The sequence below is a fragment of the Salvelinus fontinalis genome, chromosome 7 (genome assembly GCF_029448725.1).
Source record: "Salvelinus fontinalis isolate EN_2023a chromosome 7, ASM2944872v1, whole genome shotgun sequence".
NCBI classification, from domain to species: Eukaryota; Metazoa; Chordata; class Actinopteri; order Salmoniformes; family Salmonidae; genus Salvelinus; species Salvelinus fontinalis.
In genome coordinates, this window is record NC_074671.1 from 32,098,666 (window position 1) to 32,119,042 (window position 20,377).

Below are 20,377 nucleotides of genomic sequence, written 5' to 3' on the forward strand. Positions count from 1 at the left end.
TGTAATAAACAAGGCAGGGAAAGTTAGCTCATCTGTGGTGGTCGGCGAACACTTAACCTTCTGGCCCGTAGCCCTGCGTGGCATCGACCGAGCCACAAAAGCATGCTGAAGTGACAAAGTCGATATCCACGTTTATAAACAGAGGGTCACTACAGTTATTGTTATTTGTGGTCGTAAACATGAGTTAATTGTATCAGGAGGGAGGGTGTGCAATTTATTTTACAGTACAAGGGGAAGGTCTTGTGAAAAGCTTTTTAACGTTTGGGAGGCGGGTGCATTTTCTTTGCATGTCTGTTGTTGTCTGTCTGGGGGTGTTATCAGGTCTGATCAGGTCTGGTTTTGTCAAAGAGGCTTAACCCCCAGCCCTCGTCGTGTCCCCCCTGTCCCTCAGGATTAAGCCCCGGCGCCAATCTATGGGTCACTTGTCCCCTCATTCGTGGGGTTGCACACCAACAACCTCCAACCCCAGCCCCCCACTTTAACCCCTCTACCCCCTAGGCTGGCAGGTGAACTCATACCTGTCGTTAACCCCCCCAAGCCCCTCGGACATCATTTGTTTCAGTCAGAAGAGCCTTTCGGATCTGAAAATGGCACTTGTGGAGGAGTGGCTGGCGGAGCTGAGCAGAGACCATTAAATGGCCTCAGCTCCCGCCTCCTGTTCTGACAGCCGTCAAAACTGCTCAGAGGGGCTGATTAAAAACAGATGTCTGGACGGATGCCTGCTACACTGATGTGATTGTGTGAATCCAGACACACAGGAATAAGAGCCATGACAAAGTGGCACTTTACGAAAATACCTCAGTATCTCGGTTGGACGGTTTGGAGGAATGTATTACCTTGTCTCATTTGAAACACAAGCTTTGAAACCAAGGGAGAAAGTCAAAATATACATCCAATATGATTCCTTTTAAACAGTCCATCGACATATTCATCGATGTTTACTTAACGTCTTCTAATAATAATTTCAGTATCACAATGCACATAGCAGAACGGCATAGTAGACTTGCAATCGTGTAAGACTTCTTGAAGTGGTCTAGAATCCAAACCATTACACCACACCACCTCAGGTTATTTAACATATAATACAGAACTATAGTAATATAGTACTATCAACTCTGACAATAAGAATTAATAAATCAAATGAATCACACTGGAACTTTTTTCCTGCATGTGTTCAGAGACAGTATTTCTCTCTCTCCGTGGATGATCTCAAATTCCAGCCAGAGAGGGAGAGTTGCTTCTCCCTGTGCCACTGTTATCTAGCTGACCTTGGTGTTAAGGAATAACAGAGTAGCTGGGCCACCATCCTGGGGAGAGAGGTATGCAAGGGATCGGACAAATGTTGCAAACATTGAATAAATTCTCAGACGGAAGGGAGAAGATATACAGTTGAAGCACCTTAGCCTTACACCTTAGCCAAATACATTTAAACTCAGTTTGTCACAATTCCTGACATTTAATCCTAGTAAAAATTCCCTGTCTTAGGTCAGTTAGGATCACCACTTTATTTTAAGAATGTGAAATGTCAGAATAATAGTAGAGATAATTATTTCTTTCAGCTTTTATTTCTTTCATCACATTCCAAGTGAGTCAGAAGTTTACGTAAACTCAATTAGTATTTGGTAGCATTGCCTTTAAATTGTTTAACTTGGGTCAAATGTTTCAGGTAGCCTTCCACAAGCTTCTCACAATAAGTTGGGTGAATTTTGGCCCATTCCTCCTGACAGAGCTGGTGTAATTGAGTCAGGTTTGTAGGCCTCCTTGCTTGCACACGCTTTTTCAGTTCTGCCCACAAATCTTCTATAGGATTGAGGTCAGGGCTTTGTGATGGCCACTCCAATACCTTGACTTTGTTGTCCTTAAGCCATTTTGCCACAACTTTGGAAGTATGCTTGGGGTCATTATCCATTTGGAAGGCCCATTTGCAACCAAGCTTTAACTTCCTGACTGATGTTGCTTCAATATATCCACATAATTTTCCTCCTCATGATGCCATCTGTTTTGTGAAGCGCACCAGTCCCTGCTGCAGCAAAGCTCCCCACAACATGGTGTTCTTCGGCTTGCAAGCATCCCCCTTTTCCTCCAAACATAACGATGGTCATTATGGCCATTAGTGCTATTTTTGTTTCATCAGACCAGAGGACATGTCCCCATGTGCAGTTGCAAACCGTAGTCTGGCTTGTTTATGACTGTTTTGGAGCAGTGGCTTCTTCCTTGCTGAGCGGCCTTTCAGGTTATGTTAATAAAGGACTCGTTTTACAGTGGATATAGATACTTGGCTGATTTCTTTTGATTTTCCCATGATATCAAGAAAAAAAGGCACTGAGTTTGAAGGTAGGCCTTGAAATACATCCACAGGTACACATCCAATTGACTCAAATGATACCAATTAGCCTATCAGAAGCTTCGAAAGCCATGACATCATTTTCTGGAATTTTCCAAGCTGTTTAAAGGCACAGTCAACTTAGTGTATGTAAACTTCTGACCCACTGAAATTGTGATACAGTGAATTATAAGTTAAATAATCTGTCTGTAAACATTTGTTTGAAAAATGTCTTGTGTCATGCACAAAGTAGATGTCCTAACCAACTTGCCAGAACTATTGTTTGTTAACAAGAAACGTGTGGCGTGGTTGTCAAACGAGTTTTAAAGACTCCAACCTAAGTGTATGTAAACTTCCGACTTCAACTGTACTTGATCTGCTGATATGAGTCACTCAATGAGTTTTATGGATTGTGATTCTGAACGTGACAGCTGATAAACCATGGAGCTTCCAAAGACAATGTACAGCCTGTGTCCCGTGTGATCTAGCGGTTAGTGCCACATACCCTAGCACACATACACTAAGTATACAAAACATTATTATAAACTGGGTGGTTCGAGTCCTGAATGCTGATTGGCTGACAGCAGTGGTACGTTATATCAGACTGTATACCACGGGTATGACATAACATTTATTTTTAATGCTCTAATAACTTTGGTAACCAGTTTATAATAGCAATAAAGCACGTCGGGTGTTCGTGGTATATGGCCAATAAACCATGGCTACGGGCTGTATCCAGGAACTCCACGTTGTGTCGTGCATGAGAACAGCCCTTAGCCGTGGTATATTGGCCATATACCACACCCCCTCGTGCCATATTGCTCAAATAGCACCTGCTCTTTCCATGACATACACTGACCAGGTGAATCCAGGTGAAAGCTATAATCCTTTATTGATGTCACTTGTTAAATCCACTTCAATCAGTGTAGATGAAGGGGAGGAGACCGGTTAAAGAAGGATTTTTAAGAGATAATTGAGACATGAATTTTCTAGGTGTGTCATTCAGAGGGTGAGTGGGCAAGGCAACATTTTTAAGTGCCTTTGAACGGGGTATAGTAGTAGGTGCCAGGCACACCGGTTTGTGTCATAACTGCAACTCTGCTGGGTGTTTCACGCTCAACAGTTTCCCCATGTTTCAAGAATGGTCCACCACCCAAAGGACATCCAGCGACACAACTGTTGGAAGCATTGGAGTCAGTGTGGGCCAGCATCCCCGTGGAACGCTTTCGACGTCTTCCATCTTCCGCGCCCCGTCGAATTGAGGCTGTTCAGAAGGGGGTGCAACTCAATATTAGTAAGGTGTCCCTAATGTTTGGTACCCAGTGTATACCAGAGTTGACATGGGTTTGAATCCAACCCATGCCCTTCAGACTCGCTCTTCTAACTTTCCAGTCTTCTCTTCACTGTTTTTTTATTTAAATGTACAGCTCAATGAACTGCTTTATGGTGTGTAATTCTCAATATATGTATTTTCTTCAGCATTTCACTTTGTCAAATACTTTTGTATTATATTATGGTAATTACATGTCATTGGCTACTCCAGTAGGCCTAGACGTTGATTACCAAGAGGCTGTCCACAGTGTTCATTTTGCCACTAAAAACACAATCCGTAAGGAATAGAGAGGCTTACTTCCCAATTAGTTCACCATGCAACTGTGTCCAAGTCATTTTGTGTCCACCCTGTAATGTGTCCCCCCGCAACTGTGTCTAAAGCATTATTCCGCGATAGTACGGCGGCCCATGGTAACATAGCTACAAGGCTCTGAGAACACCGTCCGCTCCTCCCCAAAATTCCCAGCCAACGTCTTCCGCGTCTTCTATTCACTTGAATGGCGTGAAGGTTGGAGAAATTGCTTAAGCTGCGCTGAGAATTCGAAAGGTACGAACGAAAGCCAACGGTCCAATATTCTAGAACACTGCTGTGCGTACGCATACACGTTTTGGACTTTGATAGACCCTTAAAAGTCATTTTGTGTCCACCCTGCAATTGTGTCTACCCTGCAACTGTGTGCAAGTAATTTTGTGTCCACTCTGCAACTGTGTTCACCCTGCAACTGCCTGAACCATCCAATGTATCAGGTAGAGTAAAGTGGCCTGGCTGTACACATAGCTGCAGATAGCTGTCCTAACATGGCGGCTGTAATCCCTCACACTGAGGACCAGGCAAGCCATGGCACAGCTCAGCTCCCTCGTGGAAGGTGTGTGTGTGTGTCCATGTGTGTGTGTGTGCATGCGAGTGTGTGGGAGGGGAGAGGAGAGGAGGTTTGATCAATCAAGCGCTCCAGTGCGTGCTCATCCAATACCCAGCAGAGAGGACGGGGCCATGGGCAGCTATCTCATCTCCCTTGGGTGATCCAGGTCTTTACAGGCATGATTAGTAGAGAAGGAAATGAAACGTCGCTGGTTTTGTTACGGGTTGAGGGATCAGGGAGTGAGAGAAAGAGAGACTTGGGGGGTGGAAATTGTAAAAGAGCGTGAGTCATTCGGTATGGAGTCATCCACTTCCACTGTGCACAGAGAGATATCATCTTCCCCGACCTCTGTTTAACCTTGAATAAAGCCCTGTGAAACCTCAACTCAAAGTGAGATTACAAAAGTGAGATTACAAAGTGGCTGCTATCTAGCACTGCTGCCACTGTTGTTGTTCTTCCTGTTTTGATAGGGCCAGTGACTGGAAGACGGTGTGAAAACAGTAGCGTGGGAGAGGATGGCCTTGGTGCCTAGGGCTTCTTCTAGTCTGCACTGCTAATCACAACAACAATAACGGTGGGCTAGAGTTATTGACGTGATAGTTGACAGGTGAGAGGGTTCAGTCCACGTTGTTGACAAAATCAAACCTCATTTGTAAGTTCCTTGACGTGTGTTTATATTTTAGGTGATATTCGGCCATGGTTAGCTCAATTTTGGCTTGAGAGCTTGGGACAATAAAGTTCTATCTGCAAAAAGATGATTCTGAGATAATTGGCTTTAAAGTGCCGAACCCTCATTGGTTTGAATGGTGTCAGCTATTTTTTTTTACCTTGTATTCATTTGAACTTAACACGAATTGGTGTATATAGGTAAAGATCAATGAACCTAACTAGGCTTTGTCAATAACTACATTTAGACAAAAATAAAGATAGAACCTTATAGTGTAAAAAAAAAAATGAAATAACAAAGTTGTGTGTACGACTAATAAGCCAATCCTTCAGTGTCTTCTTTAGTAGCACCTGTTTCAAACCTTTAACAGTAGGCCTAATTGCTGGCAAAAAAACATCTTGCCTCATCTTCCATAACAACAAGCCACCCACACCACTCTTCAAACCAGATCTTCCCATTTGCTCATTAGCATATATTGACTTTGAACTCCATCCATGAGAAAACTCTGTGAGACAAGCGACGCTAGAAACAAGACTTTGTGCTCCAAAAGCTCCATACGGTAAAGAACAAATGAACCACGACCCCGGAATGACCCACAACAGTTCCTTGCAAACGTAACAAGTAATGCACTACAACTCTGGGAGACAAAGCAAAGTGTCTTCCTTATTGCGCCGTCCTGTTTACATTTCGGATCATGTAACACCAGTGATTCAGTATAAACTGAAATACTAGTAAGTAGAAACAAGCGCACCACACACATTTGTTGACATGTCAAAGCTGTAGCCTACCGAATCAATTTGACAGTTGCACAACCTCAAGATTTTTTTTGCAGAATAAATATTGCAATGGTGTGACATCCAAATTCAACAAGAGTCCACAAATGTAGGCTACACATGGAGATGAGCAAGGTTCTGTTGCAAACGCGATAAAGATAGCCCTAGATATTCGACAGGTCAGGAAATATTTGAATCAAAACAGCCACTGAAATGCACATTGTTCAAACGTGTAATTCAGAATAGAGGTTTAAAAAGAAGAATATAGAGAGATTATGAAATATCCTAGAATTTGCACCAAGGTGAAGTTAGTTTAATATTGGATATTCGGTCTTCTCTCAGCAATAGCTTTTCAACTAAGCGTGCCATTACTATGAAAATGTTATATTCTGAATCAGGGAGGGATGGAGAACAATACACACATTTCCTATTTAGGATTTTTTTCCCTTTTTGAGGGGGGGGGGGGGGTGCTCAATCTTCAATAGGTCTTAAACAAGTGTGCCGTGATTATGAAAACGATATTTAAAAAATGTGTAATAATAGATGTGGACTGTTCTCTATCCACCCTTGATGCAGAATATATAATTATCATAGTGATGGCAAGCTTGGTTTAAGGACTATTGAAGATTGAAATCCAAATCCGGGGATTAAAATCTGGGATTAATGCTATTTGGAGAACAGCAAAAACAAGCAAAAATGACCCCAGCCATTATCACCTTGGCTGCTGTAGTTTTCATCTACAAACACATAGCCTATTAGTTTTACAATTAGCCGCCGCACATTAACTCACAGGAACGCAGCACCAGGATTAAAAACTAAAATTTATACAGAGGGATCGGTTAGCAGAAAAAGTATTTTATAAACAAAATGTAAACAAATACGTTTGCTTTACAGCTTTTTTTGTGTGGGGTTTAGAATTGAACATGCTCGTAGTCATGGCATGCTTGGTTCAATGGATGACTGACAAGGGGCGCTGTATTGGAACCACCGCGCATCAATCTTGGCACTCCTCCTCACTTGTAAAAAATATTTAGGAAGTTATAGAAAATCATTTAGTTTAGTTTCTGATACATTTATTCTATTACAGACACCTTAATGCATACTTTAAAATTGATATAACGTGAGCTAAACATAAAGAAAATAACATTAAAATATACAACATTTTCTTTCAAGTATTTTTTTGGAGAGTAATAATGTTGCTGTCCTCACTACATCAACAAATTCCCTTCATTCTAATGGAGGATTGCTCGAACTAGGGAGAGCCAATATGGCCAACAGGTGGCTTCAAAGTCTCTCAATGGCCAATACATAGCATCAGCAATCCGGGGTTTATATACGTCATTGGTTCAATAGCTATTGACGGAGAAAACCGAATATCCAATATAAAACTTATTTTACCTCGGTACAACTCGCGCGCCTTTACTGATACCAGTTCAATATCAGCCCGAATTATGACCCTCTAACTTCTCTTGATGTTATTATGAAGGTGTTGGGAAACACCAATGCAGAACAACATGACTACCGTAGCATGTTATTGCTTTGTTACTAAACTGAAGCGCCAACTTTTTCAGCATCCGATGCCGCCCCCGTTGGAGCACCTGATAGCCCTCCATTGCTTGTCCGGATTCACGTATGCACAGCGGTTCAAATCAAATAACATCATCATGTAACTAACTATTGCAAAATGAGCTCATGCATCTATTCTATCGCAATCGCATACAATGGAAGTTTCAATAAGAATAACATGCATGTTCGAACTGATCTAAGAACTCGAAAATGCATACAAAACATATGAAAGAGAATGAATAACCTACTGTACAATAGCCTACCTTTGATCAAACTGCGGAGAAAGTTTACTCGTGCCTTTGTCAGAATGTGATTATTTGTATTTCCATGCAGAATTCAGATAAGTGGCTAAGAGCCATGCCTTCGGACAATACTATTTTTTCTTGCGTGAGTTCTTGCGTTCTGGCATTCACCCTTCCACTCCAAAAGACACCTAAATGAAAACGGAGCCCCTCAAGCAGTGACATCATGAGTCTCCATAGCAACTTAAACTCCACCCATTTCAAAACGGAACTTACCTGTATGACTACCAATATCTCAGACAACACATTTTCGCTTTCCTATTTTAAGTTCAAATACAGGCAATATATACATACATAGCCTATAGGCAACTATGTTGCAGAAATAGGTATTAGGCTATTAGTTTTCTCTCTTTCTCTCTCTGACCCCCCCACCACACACACACACACAGCCACTATACCCTAATGTCTTTGTCCCCAGCTCTATTGTTTTGGCTACGAAACCAGGTGACCACTCCCTTTTGTCTCCTCTGAACCAACGCAAACACAAACAGAGGCCAGGTGAACCAAAGGTCTGAGATTCTACTGCTCCTTCCCCCATACCTTCTCCTCCCTGCCCTGGTTGCCCTAAGGGTGACACAGCAACCAACATTCTTCATTGTCTAAGGACTCTCAGGCTGTGTCCCAAATGGTACCCTATTCCTTTTGTAGTGCACTACTTTTGACCAGGCTCTGGTCAAAAGAGCCGTCTCTGGTCAAAAGTAGTGAACTATATATAGGGAATAGGGTGTCATTTGGGATGCAGTCTCACTTTAACAACCTTTACTCTATACTTAAATCACACTGCTCTTACTGTGTGTGTAAAGAAAGGATTCTTATGATGAATCAATGGTTATTTATTGGTCATTATTATTAAGGAATGGCCAATGTGATAAGCAGCTAGTGGTGGCTAGATTGTGAAAATCTTAGTCCTGTACTAAAAAGCTATTTAAATTGAGATTTTCCATTGACAATGGTTCTTAGTCCAAGACTTGCTTTAATCTGTGTCCGGGAAACCGGCCCTGTGTGTCCAGATCAAATTCACCTCAATGAAAAGGAGCCTAATGTTTACATTTTCTGCCCCAGACAAAATAAAAAAAACATATAATCTCGGAGCAGTCTAAGGAGAGAAAAATGTGACAACTTGATTTATGGAATGGATTTTAACCTATGGCAAAATAGGGAGAAATAGTTTTGCAATTGGACTGTCACCTGAACCAAATAAGAAAAATACCAAATTACTTAACACTCCGGGGGCTCTATGTGATTTTTATGCCTGTGAACCTCGTATTTAGAAACATTAAAAAACGTATATTTTTTCCACATTTCGTTTCTTTTGATTAAAAAATCAAGCATACCCTTCCCTCCTCTCAAGGAAGGCTGTTTTTTTTTTATCCTGCAATAAAATAAAATTAACTTAATCATTATTAAAAGATCAAATTTGGGAGCAGCAAAACAGTGAACGGACATTCCATTTTTATCAATGTATGTAGGCTATTGTACATTATTAACCAGCTCCTGTTATTATTTTGGATGTGAGTAAAAAAAAACATCATGTAGGCTATATGCCCATCACGGAACAAGAGATGAGATGATCCAGTGACACGTATTTAAGTTATTTTCCTATAACAATTGCTTGTTTTCCATTTAGTCTGATTAAAGAACAAACCCTTATAGGCTACCCTTGCCCTACTATAACGAAAGCTGATTCTTCAGCAATGTCACTGGTGGTGCAGCCATCTACATGATTATAAAGTGAAATATTGTATCAGATTAGAGTTAAAGGTGTAAGCCACTAGCTAGGTTTCCATCCAATTGGTGCAAGATTTTCATGCAAATATTCTCAAATCTGCATAAAGAAAATATGCAAATTTTCTCACCAGTGGTATGTTCCACCAAACTGACTTATTGCGGATAAAAAGCAGTGTGTGATGACATGGTACACATAAAAGTTACATGAAAACTTAAGCGAAAAAGTAACGAACAACAATCTAAAGTTCAATGTGTTTTCATCGCATTCTCAACTCTACCAATAGTTTTGTTACAAAAACTGTGGCGTTAAATAGCAAATGTGCTTACTCTGGTCTTGGCACTTGCCTCTAGCCAACAGCTCACAGATACAGTGCGTGTAGGCTACCTACATGATGAGATCATTATTATGGATAAGAGCAATATTATTTTTATTTGTCAAATGGCGGCCAAGCATCGACCATCATGTCACCAGAATAAGACCCTCAACATTTATTGGAAAGGAGCATCAATGCCATCACTGTGCACTTTCACCGCCCTGTGAAGTTCATCATTCATAACTTTTTGGATCTGTAGCCTATTAAACTGTATGTTTTCCTGAGTTGTAGTGGGAGAATGACACATCATTGTGTGACTCCAAGTTTACTTCGATATGATGGTTATTATATCACTATTTCAGCATAGATGCATTTCCACCGCCATTTCTCGCGTAATACATTTTACAGACACAAAAAGATTCCACCTACCAAATTTTGTTGTGTTGACATTTGGAAAGCTTACCGACAAATTTGCTGTTTCCATCAGGCCTGTCTTGACATTTTTTATTCAACATGTACTTTACTCGCATTAAAAGGTTGGCTGGAAACCTGGTTCACGAGGCAGATTATAAAAGCCAGTACCAGTACCCTGGAAACCTTCTGTCACATTTTTACAAAATTCCTTGACAAAAGTAGAGCAGTATGTTGAGTGAATAAAGCCCACAGAGAAATATCTCACATTGTTGTAGAGTGATTCAAGCTCCCATACACCAGGGAAGTTGTAAACTTAAAAGAATGTTGTGATGTTGACTGAAGATATGCAGCACCAGTCAAAAGTTTGGGCACACCTACACATTCAAGGGTTTATCTTTATTTGTACTATTTTCTACATTGTAGAATGGAATCATGTAGTAACCAAAAAAGTATTAAACAAATCAAAACAGATTTTATATTTGAGATTCTTCAAAGTAGCCACCCTTTGCCTTGATGACAACTTTGCACACTCTTGGCATTCTCTCAACCAGCTTCATGGGGTAGTCACCTGGAATGCATTTCAATTAACAGGTGTGCCTTCTTAAAAGTGCATTTGTGGAATTTCTTTCCTTCTTAATGCGTTTGATACACTCAGTTGTGTTGTGACAAGCTAGGGGTGGCATACAGAATATAGCCTTATTTGGTAAAATACCAAATCCATATTATGGCAAGAACAGCTCAAATAAGCAAAGAGAAATGACAGTCCATCATTACTTTAAGAAATCAAGGTCAGTCAATCCGGAACATTTAAAGAACTTTGTTTCTTCAAGTGAAGTCGCAAAAACTATTAAGCGCTATGATTCGGCGCATGTGACAAATAAAATGTGATTTGATTTCAATTTGATTTGATGAAACTGGCTTTCATGAGGACCGCCACAGGAAAGGAAGACGCAGAATTACCTCTGCTGCAGAGGATACGTTTAAGTAACAGACACACCTCAACATCAACTGTTCAGAGGAGACTGCGTGAATCAGGCCTTCATGGTCAAATTGCTGCAAAGAAACCACTACTAACAGACACCAATAAGAAGAAGAGACTTGCTTGGTCCAAGAAACACGAGCAATGGACATTAGACCGGTGGAAATCTGTCCTTTGGTCTGAGTCCAAATTAGAGATTTTTGGTTCCAACCACTGTGTGTCATTGTGAGACGCAGTTGGTGAACGTATGATCTCTGCATGTGTGGTTCCACCGTAAAGCATGGAGGAGGTGTGATGGTGCTTTGTTGGTGACAATGGCAATGATTTATTTAGAATTCAAGGCACACTTAACCAGCATGGCTACCACAGCATTCTGCAGTGATACACCATCCCATCTGGTTTGTGCTTAGTGGGACTATCATTTGTTTTTCAACAGGACAATGACCCAATACACCTCCAGGCTGTGTAAGGGCTATTTGACCAAGAAGAAGAGTGATAGAGTGCCGCATCAGATTACCTGGCCTCCACAATCACCCAACCTCAACCAAATTGAGATAAGTTGCGATGAGTTGGACCGCAGAGTGAAGGAAAAGCAGCCAACAAGTCCCCAGTAAATATGGGAACTCCTTCAAGACTGTTGGAAAAGCATTCCAGGTGAAGCTAGTTGAGAGAATGCCAAGAGTGTGCAAAGCTGTCAACAAGGCAAAGGGTGGCTACTTTGAAGAATCTTGTAACGGTCCTGACCAGTTTTATGTTGTTTTTGTATGTGTAATTGGTCAGGGCGTTAGTTTTGGGTGGGCAGTCTATGTTATCTGTTTCTATGTTGGTTTTGGTTTGCCTGGTATGGCTCTTGATTAGAGGCAGGTGGTTTGCGTTTTCCTCTAATTAAGAGTCATATTTAGGTAGGGCATTCTCACTGTTTGTTTGTGGGTGATTGTCTCCTGTGTCTGTGTTATGTCTTACACCATACGGGATTGTTTCGGTTGTTCGTTTCGTTTCGGTTTATGTAGTCTGTTCCTGTGTCAGCGTGCTTCGTGTATATGTAAGTTCGTTTGTTCAGGTCTGTCTACATCGTTTTGTTATTTTGTTAGTTATATCCAGTATAGTTCGTTTTCGTCTTTGTCTATTTTGTTTATTTAATAAATCATTATGTGTTCAAACTTCGCTGCGCCTTGGTTCCCTCAATACTCCACCTTTTCCGAAAATGGAGAGGAGGAGGAACGTCGTTACAGAATCACCCACCACTCCAGAGCCAAGCAGCGGAGTCAAAGGAGAAAGGGACAGGAAAAGAAGGAGCAATGGACATGGGACGATGTATTGGACGGAAAGGGTTGCTACACTTGGGAGGAGATCCTGGCTGGGAGGGATCGCCTCCCATGGGAACAGCTGGAGGCACTGAGGAGAGCAGAGGCTACCGGGGAGAGGAACCGGAGCTATGAGGGAACGCGTCTGGCACGGAAGCCAAAAAAGCCCGTAAGTAATTCCCCAAAAATTTCTTGGGGGGGAGCTAGGAGGTAGTGGGCCAAGGGCAGGTAGGAGACCTGCGCCCACTTCCCAGGCTTACCGTGGAGAGCGGGAGTACGGGCAGGCGCCGTGTTACGCAGTAGAGCGCACGGTGTCTCCTGTACGAGTGCATAGCCCAGTGCGGGTTATTCCACCTCCCCGCACTGGTAGGGCTAGATTGGGTATTGAGCCAGGTGTCATGAGGCCGGCTCAACGCGTCTGGTCTCCAGTGCGTCTCCTCGGGCCGGCATACATGGCACCTGCCTTACGCATGGTTTCCCCGGTTCGCCTACATAGCCCGGTGCGGGTTATTCCACCTCCCCGCACTGGTCGGGCAACCGGGAGTATTCAACCAGGTAAGGTTGGGCAAGCTCAATGCTCAAGAGTGCCAGTACGCCTCCACGGTCCGGTATTTCCGGCACCACCTCCCCGCCCCAGCCTAGTACCTACAGTGTCTACACTACGCACTAGGCTACCAGTGCGTATCCTGAGCCCTGTTCCTCCTCCACGCACTCTCCCTGTAGTGCGTGTATCTAGCCCGGTGCCTCCAGTTCCGGCCCCACGCACTAAGCTACCAGTGCGTCTCCAGAGCCCTGAACACACTGTATCTTCTCCCCCTACTAATCCTGATGTGCTTGTCCTCAGCCCGGTGTCACCAGTGCCGGTACCTCGCATCAGGGATAGAGTAGGCTTTGAGAGTACAGTGTGCCCTGTCCCTGCTCCCCGCACTAGTAGGAAGGTGCTTGTCATTAGCACGGTGCCTCCAGTTCCGGCACCACGCACCAGGTCTACAGTGCATCGTATCCGGCCAGAGCCATCTGTCTCCCCAGCGCCATCTGAGCCATCCGTCTCCCCAGCGCCATCTGAGCCATCCGTCTCCCCAGCGCCATCTGAGCCATCCGTCTCCCCAGCGCCATCTGAGCCATCCGTCTCCCCAGCGCCATCTGAGCCATCCGTCTCCCCAGCGCCGTCTGAGCCATCCGTCTGCCATGAGCCTGCAAAGCCGCCCGTCTGCAATGAGCCTGCAAAGCCGCCCGTCTGCCATGAGCCAACAGAGCCATCCGCCAGACAGGAGCCGCTAGAGCCGTCAGCCAGACAGGAGCCGCTAGAGCCGTCAGCCAGACAGGATCTGCCAGAGCCGCCAACCAGACAGGATCTGCCAGAGCCGCCAACCAGACAGGATCTGCCAGAGCCGCCAACCAGACAGGATCTGCCAGAGCCGCCAACCAGACAGGATCTGCCAGAGCCACCAACCAGACAGGATCTGCCAGAGCCGCCAACCAGACAGGATCTGCCAGAGCCGTCAGAGAGCCATGAGCAGCCAGAGCCGTCAGAGAGCCATGAGCAGCCAGAGCCGTCAGAGAGCCATGAGCAGCCAGAGCCGTCAGAGAGCCATGAGCAGCCAGAGCCGTCAGAGCGCCATGAGCGTCGAGAGCCGTCAGAGCGCCATGAGCGTCGAGAGCCGTCAGCCTGCCATGAGCGTCGAGAGCCGTCAGCCTGCCATGAGCGTCGAGAGCCGTCAGCCTGCCATGAGCGTCGAGAGCCGTCAGCCTGCCATGAGCGTCGAGAGCCGTCAGCCTGCCATGAGCGTCGAGAGCTGTCAGCCTGCATAGACCTGCCAGAGTCCCTCAGCCAGGATCTGCCAGAGTTTATCAGCCGGGACCTGCCCCTTGTCCCGGTGTTGCCCCTTGTCCCGGTGCTGCCCCTTATCCTGGTGCTGCCCCTTATCCTGGTGCTGCCCCTTGTCCCGGTACTGCCCCTTGTCCCGGTACTGCCCCTTGTCCCGGTGCTGTCCATTGTCCCGGTGCTGTCCATTGTCCCGGTGCTGTCCATTGTCCCGGTGCTGTCCATTGTCCCGGTGCTGTCCATTGTCCCGGTGCTGCCCCTTGTCCCGGTGCTGCCCTTTGTCCCGGTGCTGCCCCTTCTCCTGGTGCTGGATGTTTATTTAGGGGATGTGAGTTTTAGGGTGGGCATTGGGAGGGGAAGAAGAAGACGGGGAGTGACTATGGTGGTGTGGGGACAGCGTCCAGAGCCGGAGCCACCACCGTGGTCACCTGCCCACCCAGACCCTCCCCTGGACTTTGTGATGGTGCGCCCGGAGTTCGCACCTTGAGGGGGGGTTATGTAACGGTCCTGACCAGTTTTATGTTGTTTTTGTATGTGTAATTGGTCAGGGCGTTAGTTTTGGGTGGGCAGTCTATGTTATCTGTTTCTATGTTGGTTTTGGTTTGCCTGGTATGGCTCTTGATTAGAGGCAGGTGGTTTGCGTTTTCCTCTAATTAAGAGTCATATTTAGGTAGGGCATTCTCACTGTTTGTTTGTGGGTGATTGTCTCCTGTGTCTGTGTTATGTCTTACACCATACGGGATTGTTTCGGTTGTTCGTTTCGTTTCGGTTTATGTAGTCTGTTCCTGTGTCAGCGTGCTTCGTGTATATGTAAGTTCGTTTGTTCAGGTCTGTCTACATCGTTTTGTTATTTTGTTAGTTATATCCAGTATAGTTCGTTTTCGTCTTTGTCTATTTTGTTTATTTAATAAATCATTATGTGTTCAAACTTCGCTGCGCCTTGGTTCCCTCAATACTCCACCTTTTCCGAAAATGGAGAGGAGGAGGAACGTCGTTACAAATCTAAAATATATTTGGATTTGTTGAACCCTTTTTTGGTTACTACATGATTCCATATGTGTTATTTCATAGTTTTGATGTCTTCACGATTATTCAACAATGTAGGACATAGTAAAAGAAAAACCCTTGAATGAGTAGGTGTGTCCAAACATTTGACTGGTACTGTACAGTATGATGATATTGTGACATGATGCTTGAAGAGGCCATGTTGTCCACTGTCTCAAGGATAAGAAAAATGACACAACACATCCAAGGTGAAAGGACAGTGAAAGACTGACAGGAAAGGTAGGAGGGGAGGGTGTGCTAGAAGAGCAGCAGGTCGGATTCAAACCACTAGACCAGCCCAAACCAGTAGACCATGTAAGTAAAAAAATATGTAATGAAGTTGTCCACCGTCACTAACCTGTTCGTCACTAACCTGTTCCCTGAGCCTCTCCTGGTGGCCCATGATGGCCGAGGCATGGTGAGGGTACTTCTGCTTCAGGTGCTCCAGGAAGGCTTCCCTCTTTTTGTCCATGTCTGAGGGCTGCATGGCCAGGATCTCTTGTGAGCTGCGCGCCCCCCCTAACGTGTGCCTGCGGGGGACGGTGCGGCTGCCGTTGCCTTTGGGGTCCTGGGCCCGGGTGGGGGTCCCATTCGGGGGACCCTGCCTGCTGCTCAGCTGCTCAGAGTCCTCAGGGGAGGTCACCTTTAGGTTGCTTTTGGTTTGCTCTGGAGAGAGAGGGAAAGGGTGTGGGTGAATATACAGGTACAGGATCACTATTCCATTGGTGTGTGTGCAGGGTTTTTCCTTGCACAAAATGGGGCTTTAGGTGGAGGGTGTGGCGGTGGGCGGGGTAGTGGGCGTTTTTACATGTATGGCCCGCCCAAGAATTTACTACACAGGAAAAACACAGTGTGTGTGTCCTTAGGTGCACAGTCAAACTTTGAAGGCACACATGACTATAAAACTATAGTCTGAGTCAGAGACCTAACCACAAACACCAGTGGACCAGCCAGACTGGGAAAGATCCAGGCTCCGTGCTCTAACTTAATTACTACATAATCATAAAGACATTTTCCAAACCAAAAGGGAAAGAGACCAGGGAAAAGGGAATGGGTGCAGATACACACAACCTGTAAAAAACTTTATCAGGACACTACTAAATGATCCCACTGTAGCCATTGAGACATTATGGCTATTATGAAATGGCAGTCTAGACATAAAAGAATGCATCTACAGATCCGACCTGGGTTCAAATACTATTTGAAACCATGTAAAATGCTTTATCCGGGCTTGATTGAGCTTGCCTGGGGCAATGGAACCAATAGAATAGTTTAAAAATGGCAAACCCCACCCATGTGGCACTCCAGGCAGGCTAAAGTAAACGCTAAATAAAATATTTGAAGTAGTATTTGAACCCAGGTTTGCCAGAGATACTGGAGCTAAATCGATAAACCTACTGCCTTTGGTAAAACCTACACACCTACTGTATCTAAACCATGGACTGGATGATGTGCTCTATTCGAGTTTAAACTCTGCCCCATGACATCACTGGGTATTCTCCGATGTCATTTATCTATTGTGCAGGTTATTTGACTGATTCTAGTATTTTTACTGTAAGGAAAAGTACCCCTAAAGTAAACCCTCGGGCGATACTTTCAAAATGAACCTGAACGGACATGCATTGACGTAAACAAGGGAGAGCAGTGATCTCGTTTGGTACACTCAGTTCTATTTCCGATTCTCCAACTGAAAAGAGCATCAGTTCTCTCCTGAATGATAGTTCCCAAAAAATAGTAGCGTGGTAGGCATCCAGGAAAACCATGAGAGGCATTGTGATGTTACCTACTCATTTATCTGAGAGAATGTTCTATACATTTAGCCAAAGGAAAACACCTTTGCATGAAGCATCATCAAATCATAGAGTGGGATATTGATTTTCCAGGATAGGAAGCATCCTTATAACAATTCAGTACTGCAGACTAGTCCCAAATAGCACCCTATTCCCTAGATAGTGCACTACCCTGGTCAAGAGTAGTGCACTATAAAGGGAATAGGATGGCATTTAGGATGCAGAGCCCACCTCATCACACATTGTTTATCTCAGTGATCGGAACTTCAGATTGAATATGACAAAAATAACATCAGTGATGAAAACATTAAACTGAAGCAGCTGTTCACTTTAAACTCTCCTCACTTTCAAAAGCCTGGGCAAACGTTCAAAATATGTCTGGGAGAGAGAGAGAACGTTATCCAGAGAATCTGTTTATATATACAGACGGTTGGGAAATGGCATCCTCACAGTGAACAGAAGTCGCTGACTAAAGCCATTCGTAACGTCAAAGTCAGTGTTTTCAGGAGGAAATGGCATTCCTTCCATTAACACCCTTTAGGATGTTTTAATAACTTATTCACGGCAGCCATCTTGACTTGGAATAACATCATTCTCTCGACTGTCAACTTTGATACAACATGAAATTACAGCAAAAACAGAAACTATGTCTAATGAAAAACAAATATTGAAACTCCATTCAACTCCATTATAACAAATTCATTTATACTTTTAACTTCCCATTACAGTATATCGACATGATCTTCAATCTTAAGATACTAAAGGGAGAATGAGAAGCATTTCCTTCCGTTCAACAGTCTTTCATCTTGTCATAAATCAATCCCCTGGGACTGAGCCTAAACACTACAAATCAATGGGGGAAAATTTTTGGCTCAGGCTGGGCAGTGGGTTGCGTCCCAAATGGTACCATATATATATATATATATATATATATATATATATATATATATATATATATATATATATATATATATATATATATATATATATATACCCTTTCTAGTGCACTACTTTTGAATACTACTTCACTACTTTTTATAGTGCACTATATAGGATGCCATTTGGGACGCATCCAGTGCGCTTCTGACAGTCAGGGGCTTGCGGTGAGACTGAAAGCTATCCCATGGATCCGCGTGCTGACACATACTCTTTTACCCCGAGCTGCAATTCTTCCAGGCTGTTGGTTCTGCGTAGGGCTGGGGCATGAAGCACAGGTGAGGAGGGGGAGAGGAAGAGACGAGCGGTGGAGTGTGAAAACACAGGGAGAGAGTAATAAAGCAGGTCTGATCTGTTGGCTTGTTTCTCTAGACGGCAGGTACAGTCATAATGTGTACCTTTCAAAGGCTAATGGTGAAAAATAAGGGTCTGTCTATGGCTAGGGATGTTATTTCAGGATTTGTCTCTCTCTAGGTCAAAGCACAGCAGAGGAGATTATAAAGTGGGCATTTCAACAGATGGTTTTCACTGCTTCAGTTTAAAAGGAGAAATCTGGGATTGGTACATCAACGAAATAAAGAGTCAAGGTGTTGTTGAATCCCAGGTTGGCCCTTTAAGTGGAAAATTTGACCTTCATTTTTCAATGAGGAAATTCTTAGACAGCATTGTAAAGTGGTGCTTGATCGGCTTAATGTGAATACAAGCAAAACCATTCTTTTCTGTACATCTGTTCAAAGAGACTTGAGACGGGAGATACTTCAGGCTTTACAATGGGGCCATATCACGTAGGCGTTGAAAAGACAACACGTTTTGAAATGTTGGGACTGCACGAGAAAGGTTTACTCATACCAGCTCTCTCAACAATGTCTACAATCTCCAAGCTGTGGCAGTCATGTGAAAAGTGTCCAACAACCGTGTGCCATTCTTGCTGTCTTATGTGTCCTAACTCTCCAAACAAAAATGACATGGGTGTGACTCCAACGTGACGTCCACTCCGCTTTGCACCCACACAGAAGTGTTCCCAATCACATGGTGTTTTGGTCTGTACACCACTGTCACCCAGTGTGAACAGATAAAGATAGTGAACTGACAACATGAATAGGAAACGTATTCACATGGAGATTTCCACCTACACAACTAACAGTAAACTCTGTCTAGACCAAGACTGAAAAACAGCTTCTATCTCTAGGCCATCAGACTGTTAAACAGTCATCACTAGCCAGTGCGCAGTACTCGCCCTGAACCTTGGTCACCTCATATTCTGTTTATATATTGTTGTTTACTCACTGTGTATGTATGTACTGTATTCTCAACGTAGCTCAATATACCTGCTACTGAACATACCATTTTCTTTTCCAAATGAAATAATGTGTATACAGACCAGATATTTATATTCTGGATTATCACAAATGCTCACTCTAATATACACTACATGACCAAAACTATGTGGACACATGTTTCACTGGAACTAATGGGCCTAGCCCGAACCATGAAAAAAAGCCCCAGACTATTATTCCTCCTCCACCAAACTTTACAGTTGGCACTATGCATTGGGGCAGGTAGTGATCTCCTGGAATCCCCCAAACCCAGATTTCTTCTGTCGGACTGCCAGATAGTGGAGCGTGATTCATCACTCCAGAGAACGCTTTTCCACTGCTCCAGGGGCAACTCTAGCAGGACAGAAATTTGACGAACTGACTTGTTGGAAAGGTGGCATCCTATGACGGTGCCACGTTGAAAGTCAATGAGCTCTTCAGTAAGGCCGTTCTACAGCCAATGTTTGTCCATGGAGATTGCATGGCTGTGTGCTCAATTCTATAACCCTGTCAGCAACGGGTGTGGCTGAAGTAATTTGAAGGGGTATCCACATACCTGTATTTATAATCTGGATTCTCACACATGCTCACTCTAATCTATCTACATAGATAGTTATTTCTTGATTTCTTGTTTAGATTTTTAGATTATTTGTGTATTTATATTGCATTTGCAAAAAAAAAAAAAAACGCTGCACCTGCTATAACACCTTCAAATCTGTGTACGTGACCAATACACTTTGATTCAAGACCAGTTAACCACTGTGAATGGGTGTAATGTAGCTAGGAACATAGCAGCAACGCACTGCCACCGGACAGCTAATGAAAGATATCCCACCAGCCTAACACCTCCTGTAGTTGAGTGTTGCAGCACGGCTGACGTACTTACGTGCCTATTTTTAACCCT

At 43.8% G+C, this 20,377-nt stretch overlaps 1 protein-coding gene across 12 annotated transcripts in view; it reads right to left on the bottom strand.

Annotated features, from left to right (window-relative positions):
- LOC129859409 (uracil nucleotide/cysteinyl leukotriene receptor-like) overlaps positions 1-20,377 on the bottom strand; it is a 281,933-nt gene that overhangs the window by 76,249 nt on the left and 185,307 nt on the right. For 9 of the 12 annotated variants that reach the window (XM_055929177.1, XM_055929175.1, XM_055929176.1 and 6 more), the window contains exon 2: positions 15,790-16,097. In XM_055929177.1, the coding sequence (XP_055785152.1) occupies positions 15,790-16,097 (308 nt within the window). Of the gene's footprint in view, positions 1-7,784; positions 7,978-15,789; positions 16,098-20,377 lie in introns of those variants that run through there. The other 3 variants (XM_055929171.1, XM_055929186.1, XM_055929178.1) reach the window with 2 other exon arrangements.